This window comes from Marmota monax, unplaced genomic scaffold (genome assembly GCF_021218885.2).
Source record: "Marmota monax isolate L192 unplaced genomic scaffold, Marmota_monax_Labrador192_F-V1.1 WCK01_AAM20220418_F8-fsc00014, whole genome shotgun sequence".
NCBI classification, from domain to species: Eukaryota; Metazoa; Chordata; class Mammalia; order Rodentia; family Sciuridae; genus Marmota; species Marmota monax.
Window position 1 is genome coordinate 596655 of NW_026695222.1, and position 27534 is coordinate 624188.

Consider the following 27534-nt stretch of genomic DNA (forward strand, 5'->3'; position numbering starts at 1 on the left):
GCAAATCAAAACCACCCTAAGATACCATCTCACTCCAGTAAGATTGGCAGCCATTATGAAGTCAAACAACAACAAGTGCTGGAGAGGATGTGGGGAAAAGGGTACTCTTGTACATTGCTGGTGGGACTGCAAACTGGTGCGGCCAATCTGGAAAACAGTATGGAGACTCCTGGGAAAGCTGGGAATAGAACCACCATTTGACCCAGCTATTGCCCTTCTTGGATTTTTCCCTGAAGACCTTAAAAGAGCGTACTACAGGGATACTGCTACATCGATGTTCATAGCAGCACAATTCACAATTGCTAGACTGTGGAACCAACCCAGATGCCCTTCAATAGACGAATGGATAAAAAAAATGTGGCATTTATACACCATGGAGTATTACGCAGCACTGAAAAATGACAAAATCATAGAATTTGCAGGGAAATGGATGGCACTAGAGCAGATTATGCTTAGTGAAGCTAGCCAATCCCTAAAAAACAAATACCAAATGTCTTCTTTGATATAATGAGAGCAACTAAGAACAGAGCAGGGAGGAAGAGCAGGAAGAAAAGATTAACATTAAACAGATACATGAGGTGGGATGGAAAGGGAGAGAAAAGGGAAATTGCATGGTAATGAAGGGAGACCCTCATTGTTATACAAAATTACATATAAGAGGTTGTGAGGGGAATGGGAAAATAAACAAGGAGAGATATGAATTACAGTGGATGGGGTAGAGAGAGAAGATGGGAGGGGAGGGAGGGGGGATGGTAGAGGATAGGAAAGGTAGCAGAATACAACAGTTACTAATAGGGCATTATGTAAAAATGTGGATGTGTAACCGATGTGATTCTGCAATCTGTATTTGGGGTAAAATTGGGAGTTCATAACCAACTTGAATTTAATGTATGAAATATGATATGTCAAGAGCTTTATAATGTTTTGAACAACCAATAAAAAAAATTAAAAAAAAAAAAGCTTCTGCACAGTGAATGATTGATATACAGAATCTTTAAAGAACAAAAATCTTCACTGTAACCTGCCTAATCCTCATATCTGTATCCTGTGTCACATCCAGCCTCACAGTTTCTATATTCAAGAACTGTCTGTGCGGGGCAGGTGGCACACACCTGTAATCCTAGTAGCTCAGGAGGCTGAGGCAGGAGAATCCAGAGTTCAAAGTCAGCCTCAACAAAAGCGAGGTGCTAAGCAACTCAGTGAGACCCTATCTCTAAATAAAATACAAATCACTGAGGATGTGGCTCAGTGATTTAGTACCCCTGAGTGGACCCGCCACCCCCCATGAAAGAACTGTGATTTCCTGCATACACTGCAGTTTCTACTCAATGTCCTTGTTCCTGCTGTGAGGCTTCTCAGGAATTCCTTTCCTTCCCATCTTTATCTGGCTAACTGCTATGGCATCTTCAAGGTTTAGTTATTTTACCTAGCCTTTTCTTTAAAATGCCCCTATGAAAACAAAGTAAAAAATAACACCCTCAGCTGTCCAGGGTGATCTAATACCACAGTCTGGGGACTGTCAAGAGAAAAAAAGGATTTGGGAGCTTTTTGCACTCAATCTGAGCAGTAGTCACCCTTTCCATATGAAAGCAGGGAGGGCAACATCTGACCTTTCCATATACCCAGTCCATAGGTGTACACTACTGGTCCTCTGAAGCTTTCCTTGAGATAATCAGGATACTTGCTAGTACTACCCTTTCTCATACAACCCTTGGGAAATTGCAAATCCTAAAAACAACAGAGAGGTTCAGGAGGCACGAGCAGTATTAGCAATAATTTGTGTCCTGGGAGGTGATGCTTCCACAGGTACATGCTATAAGCAGGTGTGGGAAATAAGCACTTTGTATAAGAATTAGATATAAGGCTGTTCAGAGCAGATTATTTACAATATCAAGTAATTGGGAAAGTGAAGCCTAATGGTATAATATAACAATGTTTATAAATTATTATATATCCATAAGATGTAACATTTTTGATCACACAGCTTTTGGTCATGTTTTTGAATTTTTAAAGACTGATGACATAAAATGTCAGATTTGTAGCGTTGATGAAGTAAAAGCAATGTATAAAAAATCTCCACAATAAAAAACTCAATATCCCAATTAATAAATGGGCAAATGAACTGAACAGACTTCTCAAAAGGAAGTAATGATAAACAGTTCTGTGAAGAAATTGCCAATAATTGAGGAAACATTCAACATCCTTAGCCATCAAGGAAATGCAAGTCAAAACTACAATGAGATTCATCTCACTACAGTCAGAATGGCAGTCATCAAGGATACAAACAGTATATGGTTAAAAAAAAAAAAGAATACAAACAGTAAATGCTGGGACAGTGGTGAGAATGCAGGGAAAAGGAACTCTTAAATTCTTAAACATTGTTGGTGGGAATGTAAATTAGTGTAGCCACTGTGAAAATCAGTATAGAGGTTCCTGAAAAAGTTAAAAACAGAACTGTCATATGATCTAGCTATACCATTTCTTGGTATTTATCCAAAAGAATTAAAAGTCAGCCTACCCATATTTTTTAATATTTATTTTTTTAGTTGTAGTAGGACACAATGCCTTTGTTTTGTTCATTTATTTTTTTATGTGGTTCTGAGGATCGAATCCAGGGCCTTGCACACTCTAGGCAAGCACTCTACCACTGAGCCACAACCCCAGGCAAGCATACCCATATTTTTACTGAAGCATAATTCACAATAGCCAAGTTATGAAATCAGCCTAGGTGTCTGTCAAGTGATAAATGAATTAAGAAAATGTGGTATATACACACAATGAAGTTTTAATTCTGCTTTAGAGAAGAGAGAAATTATGTCATTTGCAAGAAAATGGGTGAAATTAGAGATCATAATGTTAAGTGAAATAAATCAGACTCAGAAAAGTATCCTGTGTTTTCTTTATATATGGAAGCTAGAGGGAAACAAACAGGAAAAGTAGAAGGAAGACCTTATAGTAGAAGATTGAGTTGGGGAGGGAGATGGGTAGAGTGGAGGAAGGTACTGGGGAGTGACGTTGATCAAATTTGTTATTATGTAAGTACATATATGCCACAATGAAAAACACCATTTTGTGTAATTAATATGCACTAATTAAAAATAAAAAAAATTCCTCCTGATAATCATAGCACCATATAGTGAGCCATTTGAGGACAGGGATTGTGGGGTTTCCAATAATTTGGGGGTAAATGAATTAAGTGCAAAATCAAGGTTTGTTATTATCTAGCAGAACATTTTTAAAAAGTCAACTACTCTCCCGGAAAGATGAAATGTTGCATAAAATATCCTCATTTTCTCTAAAAAACAAACAATATGGGTTGGGAATTTGGATAACGAATGTCTAGGAACAAGATTTGGAGACAGTTTAAATGGATTGCAGAAGACAGCCTCTTCAGACAGCCTTGTATAAGGACAGTTTGGATGTGAACACTTTTGCAACACTCATCCTACCACCTCCCACTCCCCAGATCATGAGATGCTGACAATGCCCAGCCTACAAATCACAGATTTAACACAAAGCAAATGCTTGTCCCTGGATGCAGCAGCTGAAAAGAATTAATTTTTCTCTCTGCTTTTAGGGGGGAAAAGCCAATATATTTTTACCTGCTAAAGTATAATTGCATGTGCTTTCCAGGCGTCTACAGAAGTGCTTTATGGGAGCTGTTGTATTTAGCAAGGTTAGGAAATGTGCAAATAAAGGCTCATCAAGCCTTTCAGTGAAAGCAGTCAGTTCTTTGCCATGTTAAGCTTGTGATTAGATACAGGTGATAAAAATATATGCAAATATGTGGCATAAACAGCCATTCTTATTAAAGGGGTACATTTTTTCCTTTGTACCCTGTACACCATAGATTGATTAGAGCCTGGTTGACCCTATGAAGTTCAGAAGTTCCTGCTGTGGAGTGGTTAGTAGGAAGCAGTGAGTATTAGGGCCAATTGGAAACAGACTGTATATATTAGGAAACTCTTAAGCAATCCAGGATAGACGTATATGGGCTTCTAGGAGTAAAAAAGTTTGTGCGTTTGGCCAGTGGCCAGTGGCCACTGAGCCAAGCCTATGTTAAAATCCCACATTCTAAACAGATTTTAGGCCCACAGTTTATGCAGAGTCTGACTATCTGATGAGCACACATGCTATTACTTTGCCATTAACTTAATCCCACCTGATTCAGAGAATAACTTTAGGTTCTTTTCATTCTGGGAATATGTTTATGGTGCTGATAATAAAGTTTTGTGTATGATACTGCTTCCATCTGTCCAGCTACCACTTTTCCCCTTGTCTTTTTTATTTCATCTTTTACTATGGAATGTTTCATATATTTTTAAAAGAAGGGCATCATAAATTTGTAAGTTATAAAGGGTAATAATAAAATGAACACCTGTGGGCCTGCCAATAGCCTAAAAATTGCCCATCATTCTTATCTTTGAAGCCCATGTGTGGGCTTCTTTGATCTTCCTACTTTGTTTCCCCCATTTTTCATTTTGTGTTTACCCCTTGGTTTTTCTTAAAGCCTTTTCACTTCTATTCATCTCCTCAAAAACTGTCGTTTATTGTTGCTTGATTTTGAACTTTATATAAATGATATGTAATTTATTCTATGAGAATTTTTGCTTTTTCTTACATAATTAACTGGAAGGATAATGAATTCGTTTATCATTTTAGGCCTGATGTTATCAAATGAAACTGTTCTATTTTTTGCCAACTAGAACTTAAATATGGTGTCCACCCCTCTCTGAGCTTTCTTAGAATAGGCAAAAAATTTTTTTATCCAATACTTTTGTTTTTATTGTTGTTGCTGGTACCAAAACATGCTGTGGTTTAAAAATAAAAAATGTGAGATTGAATTGATGCTTCCTGAAACATTAAAAAAAAATAAAAGGTCATTTTACTGTAAGTTAAAATCCCAACTGCCTTTTGGTTTTACTGGCATTAAAAATTTGGCGAGCCCATATAAACACATGTACTTCAAAAGAGCTTCATTCTCGAGGCACCAGCAATATCACTTCTTTCCATTACATGGGACACGCCACTGTGCGCACTTATGACTAGGCATTTCTGCAAGGTTTCCGTGAGCAAAAAACTAGTCGTCAAAGAGAAGGCCAATTAGCTTTTAGGCTCGTAGGGAGAAAGAGGCCTTGTGGATATTTGTCTTATGTTGATAATTTATCTGAAAAATTGGATTAAAACGTTATTCTGTGTGAGGGTCCAGTGATCATAGGAGAAGCTCGTTTGTTTATTGCCTGCTTTGGAATTGATACATCTTCACTGCAGCTCTAACAGATAAGCTGGCATTTTAATTCTTACTTAAGGGTCAGATAGAAAGATGCAAATTAAATAACTTAGATGCCAGATGAATAAGGCAGATATGACATTTAAACTTGACAATGACTGAGAGTAGCATTAATCTGTTGAGGTAGTTCTCTAAGACTGTTATTTTCAGAGTAGCTTTTGTTTTTAAAACACAAAGATATTGATTACAAGTAGCTATCATCTGCTTTATATATTCCTTTAAATATCATTAAAATGCTTTTCAAGAATTAGGGATAGATTTTCATTTGCAATTTTCTTTTCCATCATAAGAAGTAGAGTTCTATCTATATTTAACCAGAAGTTTGGGGGTTTTTGTTTTTTGGCTATGAAATTTTCTATCTGAAATATAAAGATTTTAAAATAGCCTTGTAGTAGTAATTAAGTAATTCTTATGGTAGTTCTTCTAAAACCTCAGGAAAGCATTTTGGCAGTTTTTTAAATCAATTTTCATCTATTTAGAGGGTAATAGAGATCACTGTGGTATAAAATAAAGACTAAAACATTGTTGAATGAATAAAATTGTGTTTCAGTAAAAGTCATTTTACTGAATGGTTTTCTGTTCACCAGAGAACTTGTGAGTCACAGCCTGTGGCCCCCTATTTCCGGCAGTTTCTAATACAATAAGATGATAAAACAGGAAGAGAACTAAAAATGTCCTTTAGGGCTTATATTACTATTTGATTCACATCCCTGTCATTTCAACCAGCATTCTTATTTATTCTTGAACAAACCTGAATGAGTCTTGGAAAGCGAGAATGATTATTTTCTTGGCTTAGTGTAACTGGGATTCTATAGAACTCAATCCCCATTGCTCCCTAGACAGTTCAGTGGTGAAAGTTTTTCGGGGAAGTATGCCAACTCAGATACTTCATGACCATAATGGGACATGCATTGTATGAATCTTAAGGATTCCATGTCAGAACAGTAAAGCATTTTTGTACCTTAAAAAAAAAAAAAGATGAACTCTCTATTGGGTTATAAAGAACCTTACAACCAGGGAGTGAAATCTACAGAGATAAGAGAAGTCTGTTCTGTTTACAGTTCCTCGTTCTTCCCGTTTAATTTTTTTTTTCTTTATTCATTAAGGAGTAACTTAAACACTGTGCAAAATGTCCTAGGGTATGCCATTAGACCTAAGGCTAAGGAGCGGTGGTTGACTTGGCAACTGCCCAGCCCAAGAAGGTTCTGATTTTAGAGTTCTGTTTTCCTTGCAAGAAAGTCTGGGATGTGAAGCCAAGCAGAGAGGTTTAAAATGGGTGCGGGAGCCAGTGCAGCTGGGGATTGTTAACAATTGTAGGACATTTTTTTTTTAAACCAGTGGCTGAGAGCTTCTTTCTGGTTAGAAAAGATAATTCATTTGGATAGAAAAAACTTGCTTGCAACCTGGTAAGGAAACTTTTATTTTGTTTAATTTGAACAGGATGTAATTGTGGGTGATATTGAAGGAGAAAGAAGTATCCTGAGAGAAGCATTATGCAAGGGGTAGCTTGTCGCTCTAATATTAACCAGTGAGGTGGTCATTTAAATGCCACTAGGAGGCAAAGCACTGTAATTGAGCTTAGGGCAGCCTCATATAGCAGAGTACCACTAAGACTGAAATAGAGCCACACTTGAGTATTATATTCAATAGTTAAGTTGCTTGCTCCAAAGCACTGATACAACTTGCTGGAAAGACTGGCTTCTAAGATTATATACAGATTCATTCTGAATGTCCCTGTAATGCCATTAACCTATTATTATTAAGGAACACATGTATGGCTCATCTCTACCATCTCATCTCATCTCTGGCACTGGCACAAAATCATGATGTGGACCTTTTTTCATATCATTCTTTGTATGACATAATGGTGAAAAGTCACTTGGTGGAGAAGAATCCTGCCAAATCCCTATGTCCATTTTTCACATATTAAGTATACTCAGGAACTTACTGTAACATGTTCTTTTTTTTTTCTCTTTTATAAATAGAGTTTCAAAATATTTATTCTTATTTTTATTTTATTTTTTTATTGTTGGTTCTTCAAAACATTACATAGTTCTTGACTTATCATATTTCACACTTTGATTCAAGTGGGTTATGAGCTCCCATTTTTACCCCGTATACAGATTGCAGAATCACATCGGTTACACATCCACTGATTTACATATTGCCATACTAGTGTCTGTTGTATTCTGCTGCCTTTCCTATCCTCTACTATCCCCTCTTCCCTCCCCTCCCCTCCCTTCTTCTCTCTCTACCCCATCTACTGTAATTCATTTCTCCCCCTTGTTTTTTTTTCCCTTTCCCCTCACTTCCTCTTGTATGTAATTTTGTATAACCCTGAGGGTCTCCCTCCATTTCCATGCAATTTCCCTTCTCTCTCCCTTTCCCTCCCACCTCTCATCCCTGTTTAATGTTAATCTACTTCTCATGCTCTTCCTCCCTACTCTGTTCTTAGTTACTCTCCTTACATCAAAGAAGACATTTGGCATTTGTTTTTTAGGGATTGGCTAGCTTCACTTAGCATAATCTGCTCTAATGCCATCCATTTCCCTGCAAATTCTATGATTTTGTCATTTTTTAATGCAGAGTAATACTCCATTGTGTATAAATGCCACATTTTTTTTTTTTATCCATTCGTCTATTGAAGGGCATCTAGGTTGATTCCACAGTCTTGCTATTGTGAATTGAGCTGCTATGAACATCGATGTAGCAGTATACAAAGAACTCAAAAAATTAAACAATAAGATAACAAATAACCCAATCAACAAATGGGCCAAGGACCTGAACGACACTTCTCAGAGGAGGACATAAAATCAATCAACAAGTACATGAAAAAGTGCTCACCATCTCTAGCAGTCAGAGAAATACAAATCAAAACCACCCTAAGATACCATCTCACTCCAGTAAGATTGGCAGCCATTATGAAGTCAAACAACAACAAGTGCTGGCGAGGATGTGGGGAAAAGGGTACACTTGTACATTGCTGGTGGGACTGCAAATTGGTGAGGCCAATTTGGAAAGCAGTATGGAGATTTCTTGGAAAGCTAGGAATGGAACCACCATTTGACCCAGCTATTCCCCTTCTCGGTCTATTCCCTAAAGACCTAAAAAGAGCATACTACAGGGACACTGTAACATGTTCTTAATGTGGGGTCTTTTCATGTGTGGGTTTTTCTAGTAGACTCACAAATCTAAGGACTTTGGCCTTAAAACTGGTGATCCTTTTTGAATCAGGAGTTGAGGTTGTAAACAGTCACTGGCTGTTATCAAAGAAAATAATCATTAGTGAAAGGCTGGGAGCTTCTCTAAATGGAAATAAACTTGAGCCTGATCACACCAAAGACCATATAGCTAGAACTTCCACAGGCCCAGACATACCACTCATTTGCCCTGTGTGTTGTGTGAGTTCACAGTCTCTCTCCTTCATGCAACAATTGCATGGAGAAGAATGCTGGTACTATCAAGTTGCATTTCCCAGATTCAATTAGAGTCAGTTTTTAATATTCTGTGGGACAATATAATCTCCCAATCAGGAAACTAACCTAGATGTCTAAATATCATTAATGTTAAGAAATGCTACTCTTTTATTGACATATTGATTTCTGTCTATGTAACTGTAGTTTAACAACTACATTTGCTACATTTTAATTATAAACCAGGAATTTACTAATAATGGAACAGTTTTTTTTAAATTTTTTATTGTTGGTTGTTCAAAACATTACATATTTCTTGATATATCATATTTCACACTTTGATTCAAGTGAGTTATGAACTCCCATTTTTACCCCATATACAGATTGCAGAATCACATCAGTTACACATCCATTGATTTACATATTGCCATACTAGTGTCTGTTGTGTTCTGACAGAGGTAAACTTTACCTTTGAGACAAATAAATGTTTGTTACTTATTTTAAAAAATGTCTGATTTTGGCTTTTTTCCTTCTTCTTTTTCTAATGGAAAAGCAGTTTGGGGAAGTTGCCTGATTAATTTTTTTGTTTTATTTTGATTGCTCTTTGAACATAGTAGATTTTGTCCTAAATATGTGTACTTAGTATGAATTAATAGGGATTTATTAATGTACCCTCATAAAATTTGGTTATCTTTTTATATAATTATGAGATAAGAAACATTTTGAAAACATTCGATGAGCTTCACATTATGATAAAACATCTTATGAAAGACAATTAAAAGTATATGGGAGGGCTGGAGTTGTGGCTCCGTGATAGAGCACTTTGCTTTGTGTGTGAGGCTCTGGGTTTGATTCTCAGCACCACATAATGATAAATAAATAAAATAAAGGTCCATCGACAACTAAATATATGTATAAAAAAGAAGTATACTGGAATAGGCTGGGGTTGTAGTTCAGTGTTAGAGAGCTTGCCTAGCACATGTGAGCCACTGGGTTCAGCACTACATAAAAATAAATAAATAAAATAAAGGCATAAAAATGTATATGGGAACATCTTATTAAATCAAATTTCAGTAGTTCAATCATGGTAAACAAAATAAGCCAGACTCAAAAGTCAAAGGATGGATGTTCTCTTTCATATGTGAAAGCTAGAGAAAGAAAAGATTAAAAAGGAATCTCACGAAAATAGAAGGGAGACCAGTAGTGTAGAGAGGAAGGAGATGAGGGGGAGGTAGAAGAGGCTAAGGGCAGTGGGTAACTAGTGAATGAAATTGACCAAATTATCTTTTGTGCACATATGAATATGTCACATGAATTCCACTAACATGCATAATTATTATGCACCAATAAATTTTTTTTAAAATTTAGTAGTTCATATTGTCTTAATCTAAATTGAGAAGAAATTAATTCTTTATAGATAATGCAGACGAACAGGGTAATCAAAATTCCTAGGAGCAATTTTTAAAAAGGAAGATAAATAAAAATGGGACAAAATTCTGAAGTTTTAGAAGGGATGTATGGTGAAAGATGGGTTGACCTCTACACAAGCCTCTTAGTTAACCAGTTCCCAGTAGCAATCACTATTGTTAGTTTCTAAAATATTTATGCACAGAGACTGTGTGGATTTACTATCATGTTCATGTATGTTTCTCTTTAATTTTTTTTTTCACAAATTGGCAGTGTCATCTCTATAGATTATTTTCCACCTTACCTTTTTTTCCAGCCAAACTATCTTGTAGATTATTGTTTTTTGAAACTGATTATGTCACAGTAATGAGTTCTAAAGTCAATTTAGTGAGTCAGAAGCAGAATATCTTAAATACAAGTAGCCTATTAAGAACCCAGTAGACTGAATACACTGCAAGTAAAAAGGCTAGTTTGTAAAATTTCAGTTATAAATCAATGTGTATCTTATATCATTTTATTTTGGTTTTGGAATTTTATTTTGGTTTTGTTTCATAGTCACAACATTTGAAAAAAAAATCAGTGATTTCATATCACCCACATAGAACTTCCTCATTCATTTTTTATTGTTGCATAGTAAATATTCCATTGTATAGGTTATCATAGCTATTCCTATATCCATCTACCAGTAAACAATTGATCTGTTTCCAGTTTCTTACTTAAAACTGTTTCAGTGAATATTCTTTGAAATATTTTATGCATATAGAAACACATCTCTAAAATAAATACCTTGAAGTGAAATTTCTAGATCAAATGGTTAATTATAATTATTCCTGAATTCCATATTTGTTAATTTGCATACCTGCTAAAATTTATTTATAACTCCCAAATCAGAATTTCAGTACTTTCATAGACATTTTTTTGCCCAAGTGGTGAAAATTTGGTGTCATCTGATGCACATATTCCCAGTTGAGGTGAACAAAGAAACCTTGTGCCTTCTTGTTTCAAGCTCTTCTACTGGAAATGTCTTTTTCAAGTCTTTTTAGTGCCATACTTTCTTCATTTGCCTTTTGTTGATGATTTAGTTGTTCAAAATGTCCTCCAAACATAGTGCTAAAGTGTTTCTACTGTTCCGGAGTGCAAGAAGGTAGTGGTGTCTTACAGAGAAACCTCCATGCATGTTAGATAATCTCTCCCGGGCTCAAGCTACAGTACTCATGGCTGTGGAGTCATTGTTAATGAACAAACAACATAGTCCGTCTAGAAAAAGAAGGGAAAAATTCACCAATCTGTATGTGAGGCTGTTTCAGAAAATGCTAAAGTAACATCTATGTATAAAGATATGGGAAAGCAGCTGATTGCGTGGATTCATGAAATGATAACCACCAATTTAAAAAGCATAGAGGACAGTATTGTTATAAGACTTTTTAGAGCCAAAGAAATTTACAGGCACATTACATAGGGCCAAGAAAATGTTAAGCCATTCTTAGGTGGTGTTATTATAAAGAAATGCTTTGTTCAATTAATTATTTGTAAGAAATGTATGTTAAGGCAAATTATATTATTATTTGTATATTGTTTGCATGTACGAATATGTAACAACAAATCCCATCAGTATGTACAATGATAATGCACCAATACAAAAATGTGGAGAAAAAAATTTAAAAGGTTTTTTTTAAATAAAAACATACATAAAATAAGGGTATTTATTAATAAGTTGTTGAAAATGTGACTAGGGGCCAACAGGAACTTATTTATCCCTTTGTTTCTCTTAAAAGCAATGAGTCAGTATTTGTAAATTCAGTGTTAATTACAACCTTATAGAACATAACTACCCTGAATTATGAATGTATATTTCCAAATGGTCATATTCTTACCACCATATGAGACTGCTGTCTTCTTCCCTCTCAACTAACTATGTTATTTTAAGCCTTTTGGTATGTGAAGACTAATAGTTGAGTAATGGTATCTAGTGATTATAATTTCTTTCTATTTAGTATGAATAATGTAGAGCATCTTTTCATATGTTTTAGAGTTATCCCTGATAACCTTTTTGTTTTTTCTTTGGATATTTGTCTTTTCTTAATGATTTGGAATAAATATTTTAGTACTCAAAAGAATTAACCCTTTGTGCTATGAATTAATTGCCAATATTTTCCTAGATTTGTCATTCATCTCTTGAATTTTTTCCACATGGTAAAATGCTATATATACATATGTATTTTAAAAATGTAATTATATTTATTGATCTTAAAAAGCCTTCCTTAAGAGTAAAATGATTTAAGAATTGTGTTTGATGTCTTATGGTCCTTTGGTGTTTGTAAAGATTTTAATCTTCTTAATATGTAATGCTAATTATAAATACTTTTTATAAAAAATTATATTATAAAAATGATTAATGTTCAGAGTAATAGAATGTAGGTTTGAGGATCCAAGAATTTAGCTTGACTTTCATTTTGTGCACTTATTAAATGACCTAAGCCATACTATGTCCCTTTCCTGAGGCCCATATTTTGAACTAGTTTCTGCATATCAGAAAACATTCAACCTTTAACTTTCTATGTCTGGTCCATTTCACTTAGCATGAGAGTCTCCGATTCCATCCATTTACCAGCAGATGCCATAATTTCACTCTTCTTTATGGCTAATACTCCATCATGTATATAAATCACATTTTCTTTTTTAAAAAATTTTTTTGTAGTTGTAGATAGACAATATGCCTTTATTTTGTTTATTTTTATGTGGTGATAAGGATTGAACCAAGTGCCTCACACATGCTAGGCAAGTGCTCTGCCCCTGGACTACATAGCTCTAGCCCACCACATTTTCTTTATTCATTCATCTGTCAAAGGTTGGTTCCAAAGCTTGGCTATTGTGAATTGTGCTGCTATAAACACTGATGTGACTGTATCCCTATAGTATGCTGATTTTAGATCTTTTGGATATATAACAAGGGGTTGGGTAGCTGGGTCATATGCTGGTTTCATTCCCACTTTTTGGAAGAATCTCCATATTGCTTTCCTGAGTGATTGCACTGATTTTCATTACCATCAACAATGTATGACTGTCCTGTTGTCTCCACATCCTCACCAATGCTTATTATTTTGTTTTCTTGATAATTGCCATTGTGACTGGAGTGAGATGAAATCTCAATGTAGTTTTGATTTGCATTTCCCTAATTGCCAGAGATATTGAACATTTTTTTCATATATTTGTTGGTCATTTGTATTTTTTCTCTTGAGAAGGTGTCTGTTTAATTCTTCTGCCCATTTATTAATTATTTGTGGCATTGGGGGTTGGTATGAAGTTTTTTGAGTTCTTTCTTTATTCTGGGCGTTAAAAGCAAGTGACAAAAATCGTCTTCTCTGTAGGATTTGTCTTCACACTATTAACCATTTCCTTTGTTTGGCAGGTTTTTAAATTGATGCCATCCCACTTAATTGATTTTTGGTTTTCTTTCTTGCACATTAGGAGTCTTGTTAAGGAAGTTGGTATATATGGTTCCTATACCAACTTCCTTATTGGAGTGTTGGGCCTACATTTTCTCTTAGCAGTTGCAGAGTTTCTGGTCTAATTCCTAGGTCTTCTGGTCCACTTTGAGTTGACTTTTATACAGGGCAAGAGACAGGGGTCAAGTTTCATTTCTGTACAAATGGATTTCCGGTTTTCCCAGTACCATTTGTTGAAAAGGTTATCTTTTCTCCAACATATGTTTGACAACTTTGTCTAGTATCAGGTAACTGTATTTATGTAGGTTTGTCTCTGTGTCTTCTATTGTATTCCATTGCTCTTCATGACTGTTTTGGTGCCAGTACCATCCTGTTTTGCTTACTATAGCCCTTTAGTATAATTTGAGGCCCAATATTATGATGCCTATAGTATTGTTCTTTTTACTCAGGATTTCTTTAACTATTCTGGGTCTCTTATTTTTCCATATGAATTTTACTGCTACTTTTTCTAGTTCTGTGAAGAATATCATTCGTATTTTGTAGGGACTGTATTGAATCTGTATACTGCTTTTGGTATTATGTCCATTTTGATGATATTAATTCTGCCAGTCTAAGACATTGGGAGGTCTTTCCATTCTCTAAGGTCTTCTTTAGTCTCTTTCTTTAGTGTTCTGTAGTTTTCATTTTAGAATTCCTCTACCTCCTTCATTAGATTAATTCCAAAGTATTTTATTTTATTTTTTGAGGTTATTGTGAATAGGACAGTTTTCCTAATTTCTTTTTCAGCAGTTTTATTATTGGAGTATAAGAAAGCAATTGATTAATATATGTTGATTCTGTGTCCTGCTTCTTTACTAAATATGTTTATTAGCTCTAGAAGTCTTTTGGTGGAGTTTTTGGGTCTTTTAAATATAGGATCATGTTATGTGCAGATAGTTTTCATATTTCTATCTCTTTAATTTCTTTCTCTTGCCTGATTGCTTTGTATAGAGTTTTAAGGACTATCTTGAATAGGTGAGAGTGAACATTCCTTTCTTGTTCCTGCTTTTAGAGGAAATGTTTTCAGTTTTTCTCCATTCAGTATGATGTTGGCCTTGGGTTTGTCACAAATAGCCTTTACAATGTTGTAGTAATTTCTTTCTGTCCTTAGTTTCTCTAGTGTTTTAAACATGAGTGGGTGTTGAACTTTTTAAAATGCTTTTTCTGCATCTATTGAGATAATCATGTGATTCTTGTCCTTAGCTCTATTTATGTGGTGAATTACATTTATTGATCTGCATATGTTGAACCAGCCTTGCATCCTTGTAACTAAATCCACTTGATCATGGTACACTATCTTTTTAATGTATTTTTGTATGTGATTTGCCTATATTTTATTAAGATTTTTTGCAGCTATGTTCATCAAGGATACTAGCCTGAAGTTTTCTTTCCTTGATATGTATCTCTCTGATTTTGGTATCAGGGTGACACTGGCTTCATAGAATGAATTTGGCAGTGTTCCTTCCTTTTCTATTACTTAGAATAATTTGAGGAGGATTTGTATTAGTTTTTCTTTAAAGGTCTGGTAAAATTTAGCTGAGAATCCATCCAGTCCTGGGCTTTACTTGGTTGGAAGGCTTTTGATAGCTGCTACAATTTCATTACTTGATTAAAAAAAAATCTAGTGTTTTTATCCTCTGCTTTCATGATTTTATTGACTACATTTCCAGGCATTTTTTGTTTGTTTCTTTTTGGCTACCTCCTGAGCAGTTTTCACCTTAATATTTGCGACAAAATAAGAAATTATAATTTTAGAAATGCCTTAATATTGTATTTGAATACAGTTCGTTATTACTACTCTATGAGGAGCTTCAGTTAAGACTTGAGTGCCTTTACTCTATTAGGCAATTTAAAATATCCCAGACCTTGCTCTGGACTTTAAGATTTTTGAAGTTCAAAGCAGATGTGTGTGGAAGAAAAACATCTGGTGAGGAGAACTTGGTTCATTGCGTGATGCTGTTTTCCTGCACTCCTCTGACGAGCGTCTGTTGAGCACGTTGGCAGGTTTGATAATTAATTAATGATGAGGGAATGAACCATCTATCTGAGGAACTCAGTTTGCCACACAGTGCTTCTTTCTTCCCCACATGTCTGGCAAAGCCTTCAGAGTCTAGGACTGCTAATCCCACAGTTGTGTCTCAACTCAAACACTTGTCTTAAGCATAATTAGCTCAGAAATAAACAGATGGATGGCCTGGGACAGAGAGGGCTTAGTGTTGAGCAATTTAGTTTTATTATCAGTAACTTCAGAAATTTTTGTTGGAAAGTACATCAAAACTTTAAAAATTTAGTATTTTGAAAGAATATACTTGAAGTTCACAATTTCATGTGGATTTCTGTGTTTGAATTTTTCTTTTTGTAACATTTTATTTAAATATAATTTCTTACTTACATTTAAGTTGCAAGAATAGAACAGAAAGCACCCATGATTTTTTCCCCCAGATTTACCTAACATTCTCATTTCTCCCCATTCATTCCCTTTTTCCCTTTTTCCCTTCCTCTATACACACACACACACACACACACACACAGAGGTGAGGGGAGGGAGAGGGAGCAGGGTAGGGAGGTAGGGAGAAAGAGAGAAAGAAGAAGACAGGCATTTTTTTCCTTAATTATTTCAGAGTGAAATGGCAATTTTGACTCCTTTATTCCTAATACTTCAGTGTGTATTTCTTAAGGCCATTCTTCTAGATAATCACAATGCCCATATCAAAATCATAACATTTAATATTGATTGATTCCACACTACTATCTAGCCATTTCAAATGCCAGCCATGTTCTCAAAAATGTCCATTCTAATATCTGCTACATTACCCTGGTCCAGGATATAATCCATTACTGCATTTTGCATTTAGTGTCATGTTGTCTTTAAACTAGGGCAGCTTCTCATCCTCCTTTGTATTTTTTGATTTTGACAATTTTGAGGTTAGTTAAAACAAGATATTGAGTAGAGTGTTGCTAGATCAGGTTATTGGATGTTTCCTCATTCAAATTCTGGTTCTGTGTTTTTGGCAGAACACCATGTGTCTCAATGTGTCTTTTCTAAAGGCACATTTGTGCCTTAATTGGCCAAATTAGCTTTGATCATTTGGTTAAATTGGAGTCCACTGGTTTTTTCACAGTGAATTTACAGTTTGCCACTTTATATTTAATATGAATTTTGTGAAGAGATATTTTGGTGTAAATAACCTCTCCCTCTTCAAATCTTTACCCACTAGTTTTAGCAACCATGATGATTTTTCTAACTCTGTTATTTCTTCTGTATTTATTTATTAGTTGGCTTTCTTCTGCCAGGAAGACCTTATCTTTGCCATTTTTTCATTTATTTGCTTGGACCAGTATGGGCTTTTTGGTTCTTATTTTGAACAGTGATTATAATACATTATTCTCTTTCTTTTTTAATTTAAAAACATATTTGGGTAGTAGGGATTGAGCCCAGGGGCACTTTACCACTGAGCTACATCCCCAGACCTTTCTAATTTTTATTTTGAGACAGGTTCTTGCTAAATTGCTGAAGCTGGCCTAGAATGTGTGATCCTGCCTCAGCTTCCAGAGTTGCTGGGATTACAGGCATGTGCCACTACACCTGGTTCACATTTATTTTCATAGACATAGATTGGCCGGTGGGAGCCCTTTAAGCTGACCCTTGTTTCTTTTTGATGAGTCTCTTTCATTCTTTGAGTATTTTTTTACTTTCTACAACAAGATGGTTAAAATTCATTTTACATTTTCTCTGTCCCAGCTCTGGAAACAGCCTTTCTCCAGGAATCCTGGTTTCTTTTCCTACTGAATGATATTAGAAACCTAGACCTGGTGTGTGTGTGTGTGTGTGTGTGTTTTAAAAGAATCTATGCTATGGAATATTACATTTACTAAATCATTGTGTATAGTATATATGAGTGTATATATGTTTAATGTTATGTTTCAAACAGAAGAGCATTTATTTTACATGTAATAATCATAATTTTTGACAAGAAAAAATACATTTTTCATTTCACATAAATTGCATTACACAGTTTTGAGCACTAAATCATCTTGACATTTATGAAGGAGCAAATGGAAAGTGGGGAACTGAGTATGTTAAATATAAAGCTATCTTTAACTGTTCTATTAAAAAGCAAAGATTTATTTTCCATCTGTGATCTGAATGTGCCTATTTGTGGTCTCTTTCACACAGTGGAATTTCTGTGGAGCCACACAACAGAGAGCATGTGTGTTGGATATATGTCAGCCCAGGATGGGAAAGCCAAGGTAAGTGGGAAAGACTGGGCCACAACCTGAAAGCCTGATAGCCACTGTATAAACCTTTAACCAGTTAAGTTGATATAGATGAATTTTTTTTTCACCTCTTGTGGGCAATAGCTCTGTGAACTTTATACAAATCACATTAAGATCTCTTAATGATTCAAAAGAAAAACAGCAGATCTTTTTTACTTTCAGGAGAAAGGGGGATTAAAAAAAAACCCTGTCTTTTTCCACTTTGCTCCTCTTTGCCCATTGTGAATAGTTGGCAAAGAGGAAACTGGGAATTAGGAAAAGAAAATGAAAATAAAACTGATGAACTGACATAGATGGATGATTCTGCAAAGAGTGTTGGAATAGATAAAGGAAACTGGGGCAATGTAAGATTAGCCCCTGGAAAGCATCTCTGCATGTTGATAGCAGAGGTGGCTGACATGCTTCCAGTTACCACATAGCTTATGCTCTGGTGTCCTCAGGGATGACCTGGAATGGTTTCTTTGTGTGAAGTCAGAGGGCTTTGCCTCTGTGCACCATATGCCTCAGAGAGTCATAACAATTACATAGGTGTCCATGTATCAATTCTTGAGTTGCTTGGCTTCTCTGGACTCATGATGGTTGAGCCTGTGAGTAAAATACATAATTTGTGGAATTTATTTTATATCAGTTTCATATTCTTCTTGTGAATAACATTTTTAGAAACAGCTGTGACACATGCCATTTACTTGACATTAAAATGCCTCAGTTGCAAAACTATGAAGTCAGGCAGCCTCTTTTTAAAAGAAATGATTTACTCTACATATTTCGAAAGATCAAGTAAGGAAATCTCTGATATAAGCCATCTGAAACAGATTGAATCATTAACAAATAAAGAGTAAATGTATAGTCATGCACCATATAAGATTATTTTGATAAAAAATGGGTTGTACATATAATGGTGATCTCATAAGATTTATATTGAACAAGCCTGATTAACAACACAAGTGGTTTATCAGGATATGAATGATTTGCAGCCATTTAAGTTTCTCTCATACTTAACATATTGATCCTGATTAGATTGCTTTTTTTAACAAAAGAACATGCATGAGATATGCTTCAGCACTAAGGCCAGTCTGCTGGGGTACCGTCATGGTATCTTGTGTGGAAATGTTTTTATTATCCCTGCTGGTGGTCTGTGGAAGACACCTTATCATTTAACATGAAATACTATAAAGAAATTGGAGAGAACAGTGAACCCAAACATGTTTGACCTCCAGTTGTATCATTTGACATCTGGTAGATGTGGTTTTTATATTGTTGGTAAAGTCTTCAGCTGATAGTCTTATTGGGCCAGCAGATACAGCTGTTTCCCTTGCTTCACTTGTAAATGATGTTTTTGACCTTCCTTTCAGAGAGTTAATCCCTCTCCCTTTTTTCCTCCTTTGGATTGGTGGACTACAAATGCTTTCCAGAAAAACAAAATAATTTTAATTCTAACGCTTTGGCTGCTGAATTCTGCTAATTTAAAAAAAAAATAAAATCCTTTTTTTCCCCATAAACACTGGAATGTTATTGTATTATGAGTAAGACAAACTTATAGATGATAAGCTAGACTTGAAAGAGATAGGGAGCTATAGCAGAATTCATTTTCCTTTTAAGAGAATAAGACTTGGACTTACCCCTTTGTTTTCTACATCTGAGACTCCTGGCTTCTGTGAAAGAATTGTTGTTTTGGAGGCTTTGTGAAATATGCTCTTCCATAAGATAGTCATGATAGCAAAATGAGTAAGGAAATATCTTTAAAAGTTTTTTTTTTAATTTAAAAACTATTTTTAAAGTTCAAAACACCACAAACAAGAGCAACAACTTTCCCCCCGGTTTTCTAAAAATTCCCTGCTTTATCCTTGCTGCCAAACTCAGAAACTAAAGCTACTTGGCCACTTGAGTATTTTATATGTTAGTTGTTTGTAATTCAGGTTAAAAGCCTTGAATTAAAGCTCATCTCAAAATCATGCTGCTCAGAAAAGAATGAGTAATAATCAATATTATTTTGACCAGAATCCATATAGAATTTGAAGATAGCTAGATTCTTCCTCAAATTTCTTTTTCTAAAAAGAATATTCTTTTTTATGTAATTTTTTAAAAATTTATATATGACAGCAGAATGCATTACAATTCTATATATATATATATATATATATATATATATATATATATATAGCACAATTTTTCATATCTCTGGTTGTATACACAGTATATTCACACCAATTCGTGTCTTCATACCTGTACTTTGAATAGTAATGATTGTCACATTCCACCATCATTAATTATCCCATGTCCCCTCCTTTCCCCTCCAACCCCTCTGTCCTATCTAGAATTCGTCTATTCCTCCCATGGTCCCCTTCCCTATCCCACTATAAATCAGCCTCCTTATATCAAAGAAAACATTTGGCATTTGGTTTTTTGGATTGGCTAACTTCACTTAGCTTCATCTTCTCTAACTCCATCCATTTTCCTGCAAATGCCATGATTTTATTCTCTTTTATTGCTGAGTAATATTCCATTGTGTATATATGCCACATTTTTTAATCCATTCATCTATTGAAGGGCATCTAGGTTGGTTCCACAGCAGTTTAGCTATTGTGAATTGTGTTGCTATAAACATTGGTGTGGCTGTGTCCCTGTAGTATACTGTTTTTAAGTCCTTAGACCAAGGAGAGGGAAAGCTGGGTCAAATGGTGGTTCCATTCCCAATTTTCTAAGAAATCTCCATACTGCTTTCCATATTGGCTGCACCAATTTTCAGTCCCACCAACAGTGTGTGAGTGTAACTTTTTCCCCACATCCTTGCCAACATTTATTGTTGTTTGTATGCATAATAGCTCCCATTCTGACTGGAGTGAGATGAAATCGTAGAGTGGTTTTGATTTACATTTCTCTGTTTGCTAGTGATGATGAAGATTTTTTCATGTATTTGTTGATTGATTTTATATCATCTTCTGAAAAGTGTCTATTCAGGTCCTTGGCCCATTTATTGATTGGGTTATTTGGGTTTTTTTTTTTTGGTGTTTAGCTTTTTGAGTTCTTTATATACCCTCGTGATTTGTGCTCTATCTGATGTGTGAGGGGTAAAGATTTGCTCCCAAGATGTAGTCTCTCTATACACCTCACAGATTGCTTCTTTTGCTGGGAAGAAGCTTTTTAGTTTGAGTCCATCCCATTTATTGATTCTTGATTTTAATTCTTGTGACACAGGGGTCTTATGAAGGAAGTTGTGGCCTAAGCCCACATGATGGACATTAGGGCCTACTTTTTCAGGGTCTCTGGTTTTATTCCTAAGTCCTTGATCCATTTTGAGTTGAGTTTTGTGCATGGTGAGAGATAGGGGTTTAATCTCATTTTGTTGAAAAAGAATATTCTTATAATTATATAATTTAATTTAGTTTCTATAGCATAAGGCAAAGAAATTTATTTTTAATGGAACCAAAATCAAGGCTTTGATACCAGTTGGATTTTAAAACTATATTGTCCCATATCCTAGATAGTAGATGGTTTAATGAACAGTTTTTCATAAATAACTCAGTGTATGTGAACTACTGGAATAAAATAGATTTTTTAAATGGCATGGAACTTATTCAAGTATAATAAGTGAAATTAGATTTTTTAAAAATATGTAGAGGCCACTCTTTATAACAAGGGTAAAAATGTAATAATAAAAATTCTTCCTCAAGAAGGAATAGTCTGTTTTATCTCTAGAGATTTATTATTAGTTGTGGGGGAAATAAGAACTATATAATGGAGAATCCAGGCAACAAACAACTCAATTGTGTGATCAAAATACCACCATTGAGGGGCAAATGGACAGTATGTACCTCTGAATGTGATAACCTGAGAAGAATACAACATAATTTATACATAGTATTCTGTCTAGATGTACATAACCTGAACCTAATCATGAGAAAACATCAAATAAGTCAGAAATGAGGAACATGCTGAAAAGAAAGAAAAAAGGGACTATTCACCAAAAATGTCAGTGCCATAAAGACAAAGGCTGCACAAATATTTCAGATTATACAATACTGAAGCAACAATGACAACTAATGTCAATAACTGATCTTAGACTGGATTATATATGAGAGGGGGGAATGTCATAAACACATTATTAACTCAGCTTGAATACTGGAACATGAGTAGTAAAAATGAATTATATAATCATTAAATTTACTAAGGCTGATAACTGTATTGGGATGAATAGGGAAATATCTTATTTTTAGAAAAATTACACTGAAGTTTCTAAGGGTAAAAGGCCATAATATATATAATGTCTTCTCAATGATTTAGAAAAAATATTATGTGTATGTGTGTATGAATGAATGAATGTGTGTATAGATAGTACATTATAAAGCAAATGGAGCAAAATGTTTACAATAGGTGAATCTTAGTAAAGGATGCATTGTTTCTTCAACTGTTCTGTAAGAGAAAAATTATTTTCAAATGAAAATTTTCAAAATATATCATTCTTGCATATTATGGCATATTTGATTATTTCTTTGGGCCTCACACTTGAAGTGATATAGTTCAAAAAATATCATCCTTGGTTTATAACCAATTCTGCATTTAATGAATGAATACATTACTCCAAACTCCTGCCTTTATTTCACTTGGAGTTCTTCACTGAATTAACCAAAAAATATTTAAACAACAATACATTTCTTTTTTTAAAATTTGTTTTAATTAGTTATACATGACAGTAGAATGCACTTATATACTTTGATGTATCATACATAGATGGAATATAATTTCTCATTTTTCTGAGTATACATATTGTAGAATCACATTGGTCATACAGTCACATACATACATACAGTAATAATGTCTCTTTTATTCTACTATTTTTTTTTATCCCCACATCCCCTTCCTTCCCCTCCTCTCACTTCCCTCTACCTAATCTAAGGTAACATTATTTTTTTTCTTTTGCATTACAATTCTTAATACACATAAATACCACACTTTTTGTATTTCTGTTTGTATATAAAGTATGTTGACATCCAATTCAAGTCTTCATATATGTACTTTGTATAATGATGACCATCACGTTCCACCATGCTTGTTATTCCCCTACCCCCCTCCTTTCCCTCCACCCCTCTTCCCTATCTTGAATTCCTCTATTCATCCCATGCTTTCCCTCCCTATCCCAAAAATGCTCATCATCTCTAGCAATCAGAGAAATGCAAATCAAAACCACTCTAAGATATCATCTCACTCCAGCTATTATGAAGACAAACAACAATAAGTGTTGGCGAGGACGTGGGGGAAAATGTACACTCATACATTGCTGGTGGGACTGCAACAGTTTGTGCAGCCAGTTTGAAAAGCAGTATGTAGATTCCTTGGAAAACTGGGTGTGGAACCACCATTTGACCCAGCTATTCCTCTCCTTGGACTATATCCAAAGGACTTAAAAATAGCATATTACAGGGACACAGCCACTTCAAAGTTTATAGCAGCACAATTCACAATAGCTAAACTGAGGAGCCAACCTAGATGTCCTTCAGTGGATGAATGGATTTTAAAAAATGTGGCATTTATACACAATGAAATTTTACTCAGCATTAAAAAGAACAAAACCATGCCATTTGCAGGTAAATGGATGGTGTTGGAGAAGATAATGCTAAGTGAAGTCAACCAATCCCCAAAAAAACAAATAGCAAATGTTTTCTCTGATATAGAGAGGTTGACTCAACAATACATTTCTTAAAAATACTTTGTGAGCTCTTTGTATGGTAGTAATGTTTGTTTTCTGTCTGGATCTATGAGAGATTAAGCTTTCATTATGAAAGTTCTATCACATTAGAGTACCTTTCAGAACATTTCTCAGCTTTTTGTTTTTATTTAAACAAAAATATCAACAAATGTTTATTCATGATATTCCTCTGTTCTGTGTGTCAAGACCTATGACATGCTTTGACACATGTTAATGAAACAGGATGAATGTTGCCCATGCTATTATTTCCTTTTGATCAGGCAATGGTTTCTTAGATATGACCCCAAAAGTACAAGCAACAAAAGAAAAATTAAATGTGACATCATAAAATTAAAAACTTGGTGCTTCAAGGAACACCATCAAGAAAGTTCACACCTGTAATCCCATGGCTCCTGAGTCTGGGGCAGGAGGATTGTGAGTTCAAAGCCAGCTTCAGCAACTTAGTTAGTCCCTAAGCAACTCATGAGACCCTTTCTCTAAATAAAATATAAAAAAGGGCTGGGGATTTGGGACTCAGTAATTAAATGCACCTGGGTTCAATCCCTGATTATAAATAAAAAAAGAAAAGAAAAGAAAGAAAATGAAAAGGCAAGCCACAGAATAAGAAAAAATAGGGCTGGGGTTATGGCTCAGCAGTAGAGTGCCTGCCTAGTACATGTGAAGCACTGGGTTAAATCCTTAGCACCACATAAAAATAAATTAAAAAATAAAGGTATTGTTTTCATCAAAAAAGAAGAAAGAAAAATATTTGCAAATTATATACTTAGTAAAGACTTGTATCCCTTGAGAATATATTTTAACTTAATAATAAGAAAACATGGGCAAAGGATTTAAAAGACATTTCTCCAAAGAAGATATACAAGTAGCAAATAAGTATATGAAAATATTCTCAACATCAGAAGTCATTAGGGTAATACAATCAATACAATCAATCAACAAGTACATGAAAAAATGCTCACCATCTCTAGCAGTCAGAGAAATGCAAATCAAAACCACCCTAAGATACCATCTCACTCCAGTAAGATTGGCAGCCATTATGAAGTCAAACAACAACAAGTGCTGGAGAGGATGTGGGGAAAAGGGTACTCTTGTACATTGCTGGTGGGACTGCAAACTGGTGTGGCCAAACTGGAAAGCAGTATGGAGATTCCTGGGAAAGCTGGGAATGGAACCACCATTTGACCCAGCTATTGCCCTTCTTGGACTTTTCCCTGAAGACCTTAAAAGAGCGTACTACAGGGATACTGCTACATCGATGTTCATAGCAGCACAATTCACAATTGCTAGACTGTGGAACCAACCCAGATGCCCTTCAATAGATGAATGGATAAAAAAAATGTGGCATTTATACACCATGGAGTATTACGCAGCACTAAAAAATGACAAAATCATAGAATTTGCAGGGAAATGGATGGCACTAGAGCAGATTATGCTTAGTGAAGCTAGCCAATCCCTAAAAAACAAATACCAAATGTCTTCTTTGATATAATGAGAGCAACTAAGAACAGAGCAGGGAGGAAGAGCAGGAAGAAAAGATTAACATTAAACAGATACATGAGGTGGGATGGAAAGGGAGAGAAAAGGGAAATTGCATGGTAATGGAGGGAGACCCTCATTGTTATACAAAATTACATATAAGAGGTTGTGAGGGGAATGGGAAAATAAACAAGGAGAGATATGAATTACAGTGGATGGGGTAGAGAGAGAAGATGGGAGGGGAGGGAGGGGGGATGGTAGAGGATAGGAAAGGTAGCAGAATACAACAGTTACTAATAGGGCATTATGTAAAAATGTGGATGTGTAACCGATGTGATTCTGCAATCTGTATTTGGGGTAAAATTGGGAGTTCATAACCAACTTGAATCTAATGTATGAAATATGATATGTCAAGAGCTTTATAATGTTTTGAACAACCAATAAAAAAATAAAAATAAAAAACAAAACAAAACAAAACAAAAAAAAAACCACAATGATATCCTACTTTCCATCCAACTAGCTGGCTATATAATCAAAAAGATGAACAAAATAACAAGTGTTAGTGAGGATTGGAGAAATTGAAACCCTTAGGAATTTCTGTTGGGAAGGTAAAAACAGTGCACCCCTGCTTTGAAAAAGAGTTAGTCAGTTCCTCAAAAAGTTAGATGTAAGAGTTGCCATATTACCCAGCAATTCCATACCTCTTAAGGATATTTCCAGGAAAATTTAAAAAGATGTGTTCACACAAAAATTTATACATAGATGTTGATAGCAGCATTATTTATATTAGTTAAAAAGCCAAATAACCCAAATGCCCATCAAGTGATGAATAGATAAAAAATGTGATATGCTATGTCTTTTGAAAACTATAGAAGATATTTCTCCCATCTGATTTAGTATTCAGATTACTTATATTCTCAAAGTTCAAGTATGTAAAATAATTATAGGTATCTGCAAATCAGATGTAATTTGTGTGGTCTTTTAACCCCTATTGTATTAATAACATTTTCAATGACAACCTTACTACTTGCATATGTGCTTGCATATATTTATATAGATTGATCACATTCTAAAATTTAAATATATCAGTAATAGTTTCAGAAATGTGATATATTTATACAATGGAACATTATTCAGCTATAAAAAGGAAAGGAATACTGATACATACTGTAGCCTGCATGAACTTTGGAAACTTAAGTGAAAGAAGATAGACACAAAAGGCTAAATATTGTATGATTCCATTTATATTAAGTGCCTGGAATTGGAAATCCATAGAGACAGAAAGTGGATTAGTGGTTGCAAGTGAAAAGGGGGAAGGATATGGGGAGTGACTTCTAATGAGTATGGGGTTTCTTTTTGAGGTAATGAAAATGTTCTGAAATTAGAAAGTTGCACACTTTGTAAATATACTAAAAGCCACTGAATGGAACACTTGATTTAAATGGGTAAATGTTATGGCATATGAATTATGTCAGTAAAATTGTTAAACTATCAACCAATATAATTTACTGTATTACCAAAATAAGGAGAAAAAATATATTTGTTCTGATACCATAGATTTTTAAATTTTTTAATTTGTTTTAATTAGCCATATGATTTTTTTCAACTTCTATTTATTATAAAAACTTCAAAATAACAGAAATGGGAGGAACTTCCTCAGTCCAATAAAAGGGCAATTGCCAAAAACCTATGACTAAAATCATACTTATTGGTGAAACATGGAATATTTTTTCTAACACTTAGAACAGGAAAATACAGTTTCATTCACATTACCTCCATTCAGTATTTTACTGGAATTCCAAATTAGTACAATAAAATAAGTAAAAGAAATAAAAGACAAAAGTTGGAAAGGAAGCAATTAAAAAACTACAGTTTTTCTCAGATTATATGGGATGAATCTAACAAATGATGTAGTAGACCTTTCTCCTGGAAACTACAAAACCTTGCTGGGAGAGATAGAAGAAAACCTAAATAAATGGAGATATTATTCATGAAATATAAAACTCACAGTAATGCTAAGATACTCATTCTTTCCAAATTTATTCATAGATTCAAAGCAGTCCTAATCAAATTTCAGCAGTTTTTGTTCTATAACTAAGCTGGCTTTAAAATTTATATATGGAAATTTAGAGGACCTAGAATTGTAAAAATCAACTTTAAAAGAGAAGATGAAACTTAGAGGGCTTATCCTACTGGACTTTTATGACTTACCACAGGGTTACTATAGTTAAGACAGTGTTCCCCAATAGAAGACAACCCTGAACTCAGTGTATCAGAAGTTCTGAGATCAGCAGGAATACCACTTTAGTCTTCTGCAGTTTAAAGGAAGGAGATTACCAGATATGCTGATGCAGCGAGATCCAACAGAAACCGCAGATATTATACAATCACTATCTTAGAAATATAGATGGGAACTTGTGATTCAAGAATTAGGATTTATCCAGTTCTGGAAGTCCAGAATAAACACTGGCAGTGTAGATG

The 27534-nt window shown here is 34.7% G+C and overlaps 1 protein-coding gene across 6 annotated transcripts in view; it reads left to right on the forward strand.

The window, feature by feature from the left end:
* Tasp1 (taspase 1) overlaps positions 1 to 27534 on the forward strand; it is a 292780-nt gene that overhangs the window by 244869 nt on the left and 20377 nt on the right. For all 6 annotated transcript variants that reach the window (XR_009225849.1, XM_046433599.2, XM_058575633.1 and 3 more), the window contains one exon: positions 17773 to 17846. Coding sequence is in view for 5 of the 6 variants with exons in the window: in XM_046433599.2 (XP_046289555.1) it covers positions 17773 to 17846 (74 nt within the window). In the remaining variant the exon portion in view is untranslated. Of the gene's footprint in view, positions 1 to 17772; positions 17847 to 27534 lie in introns of those variants that run through there.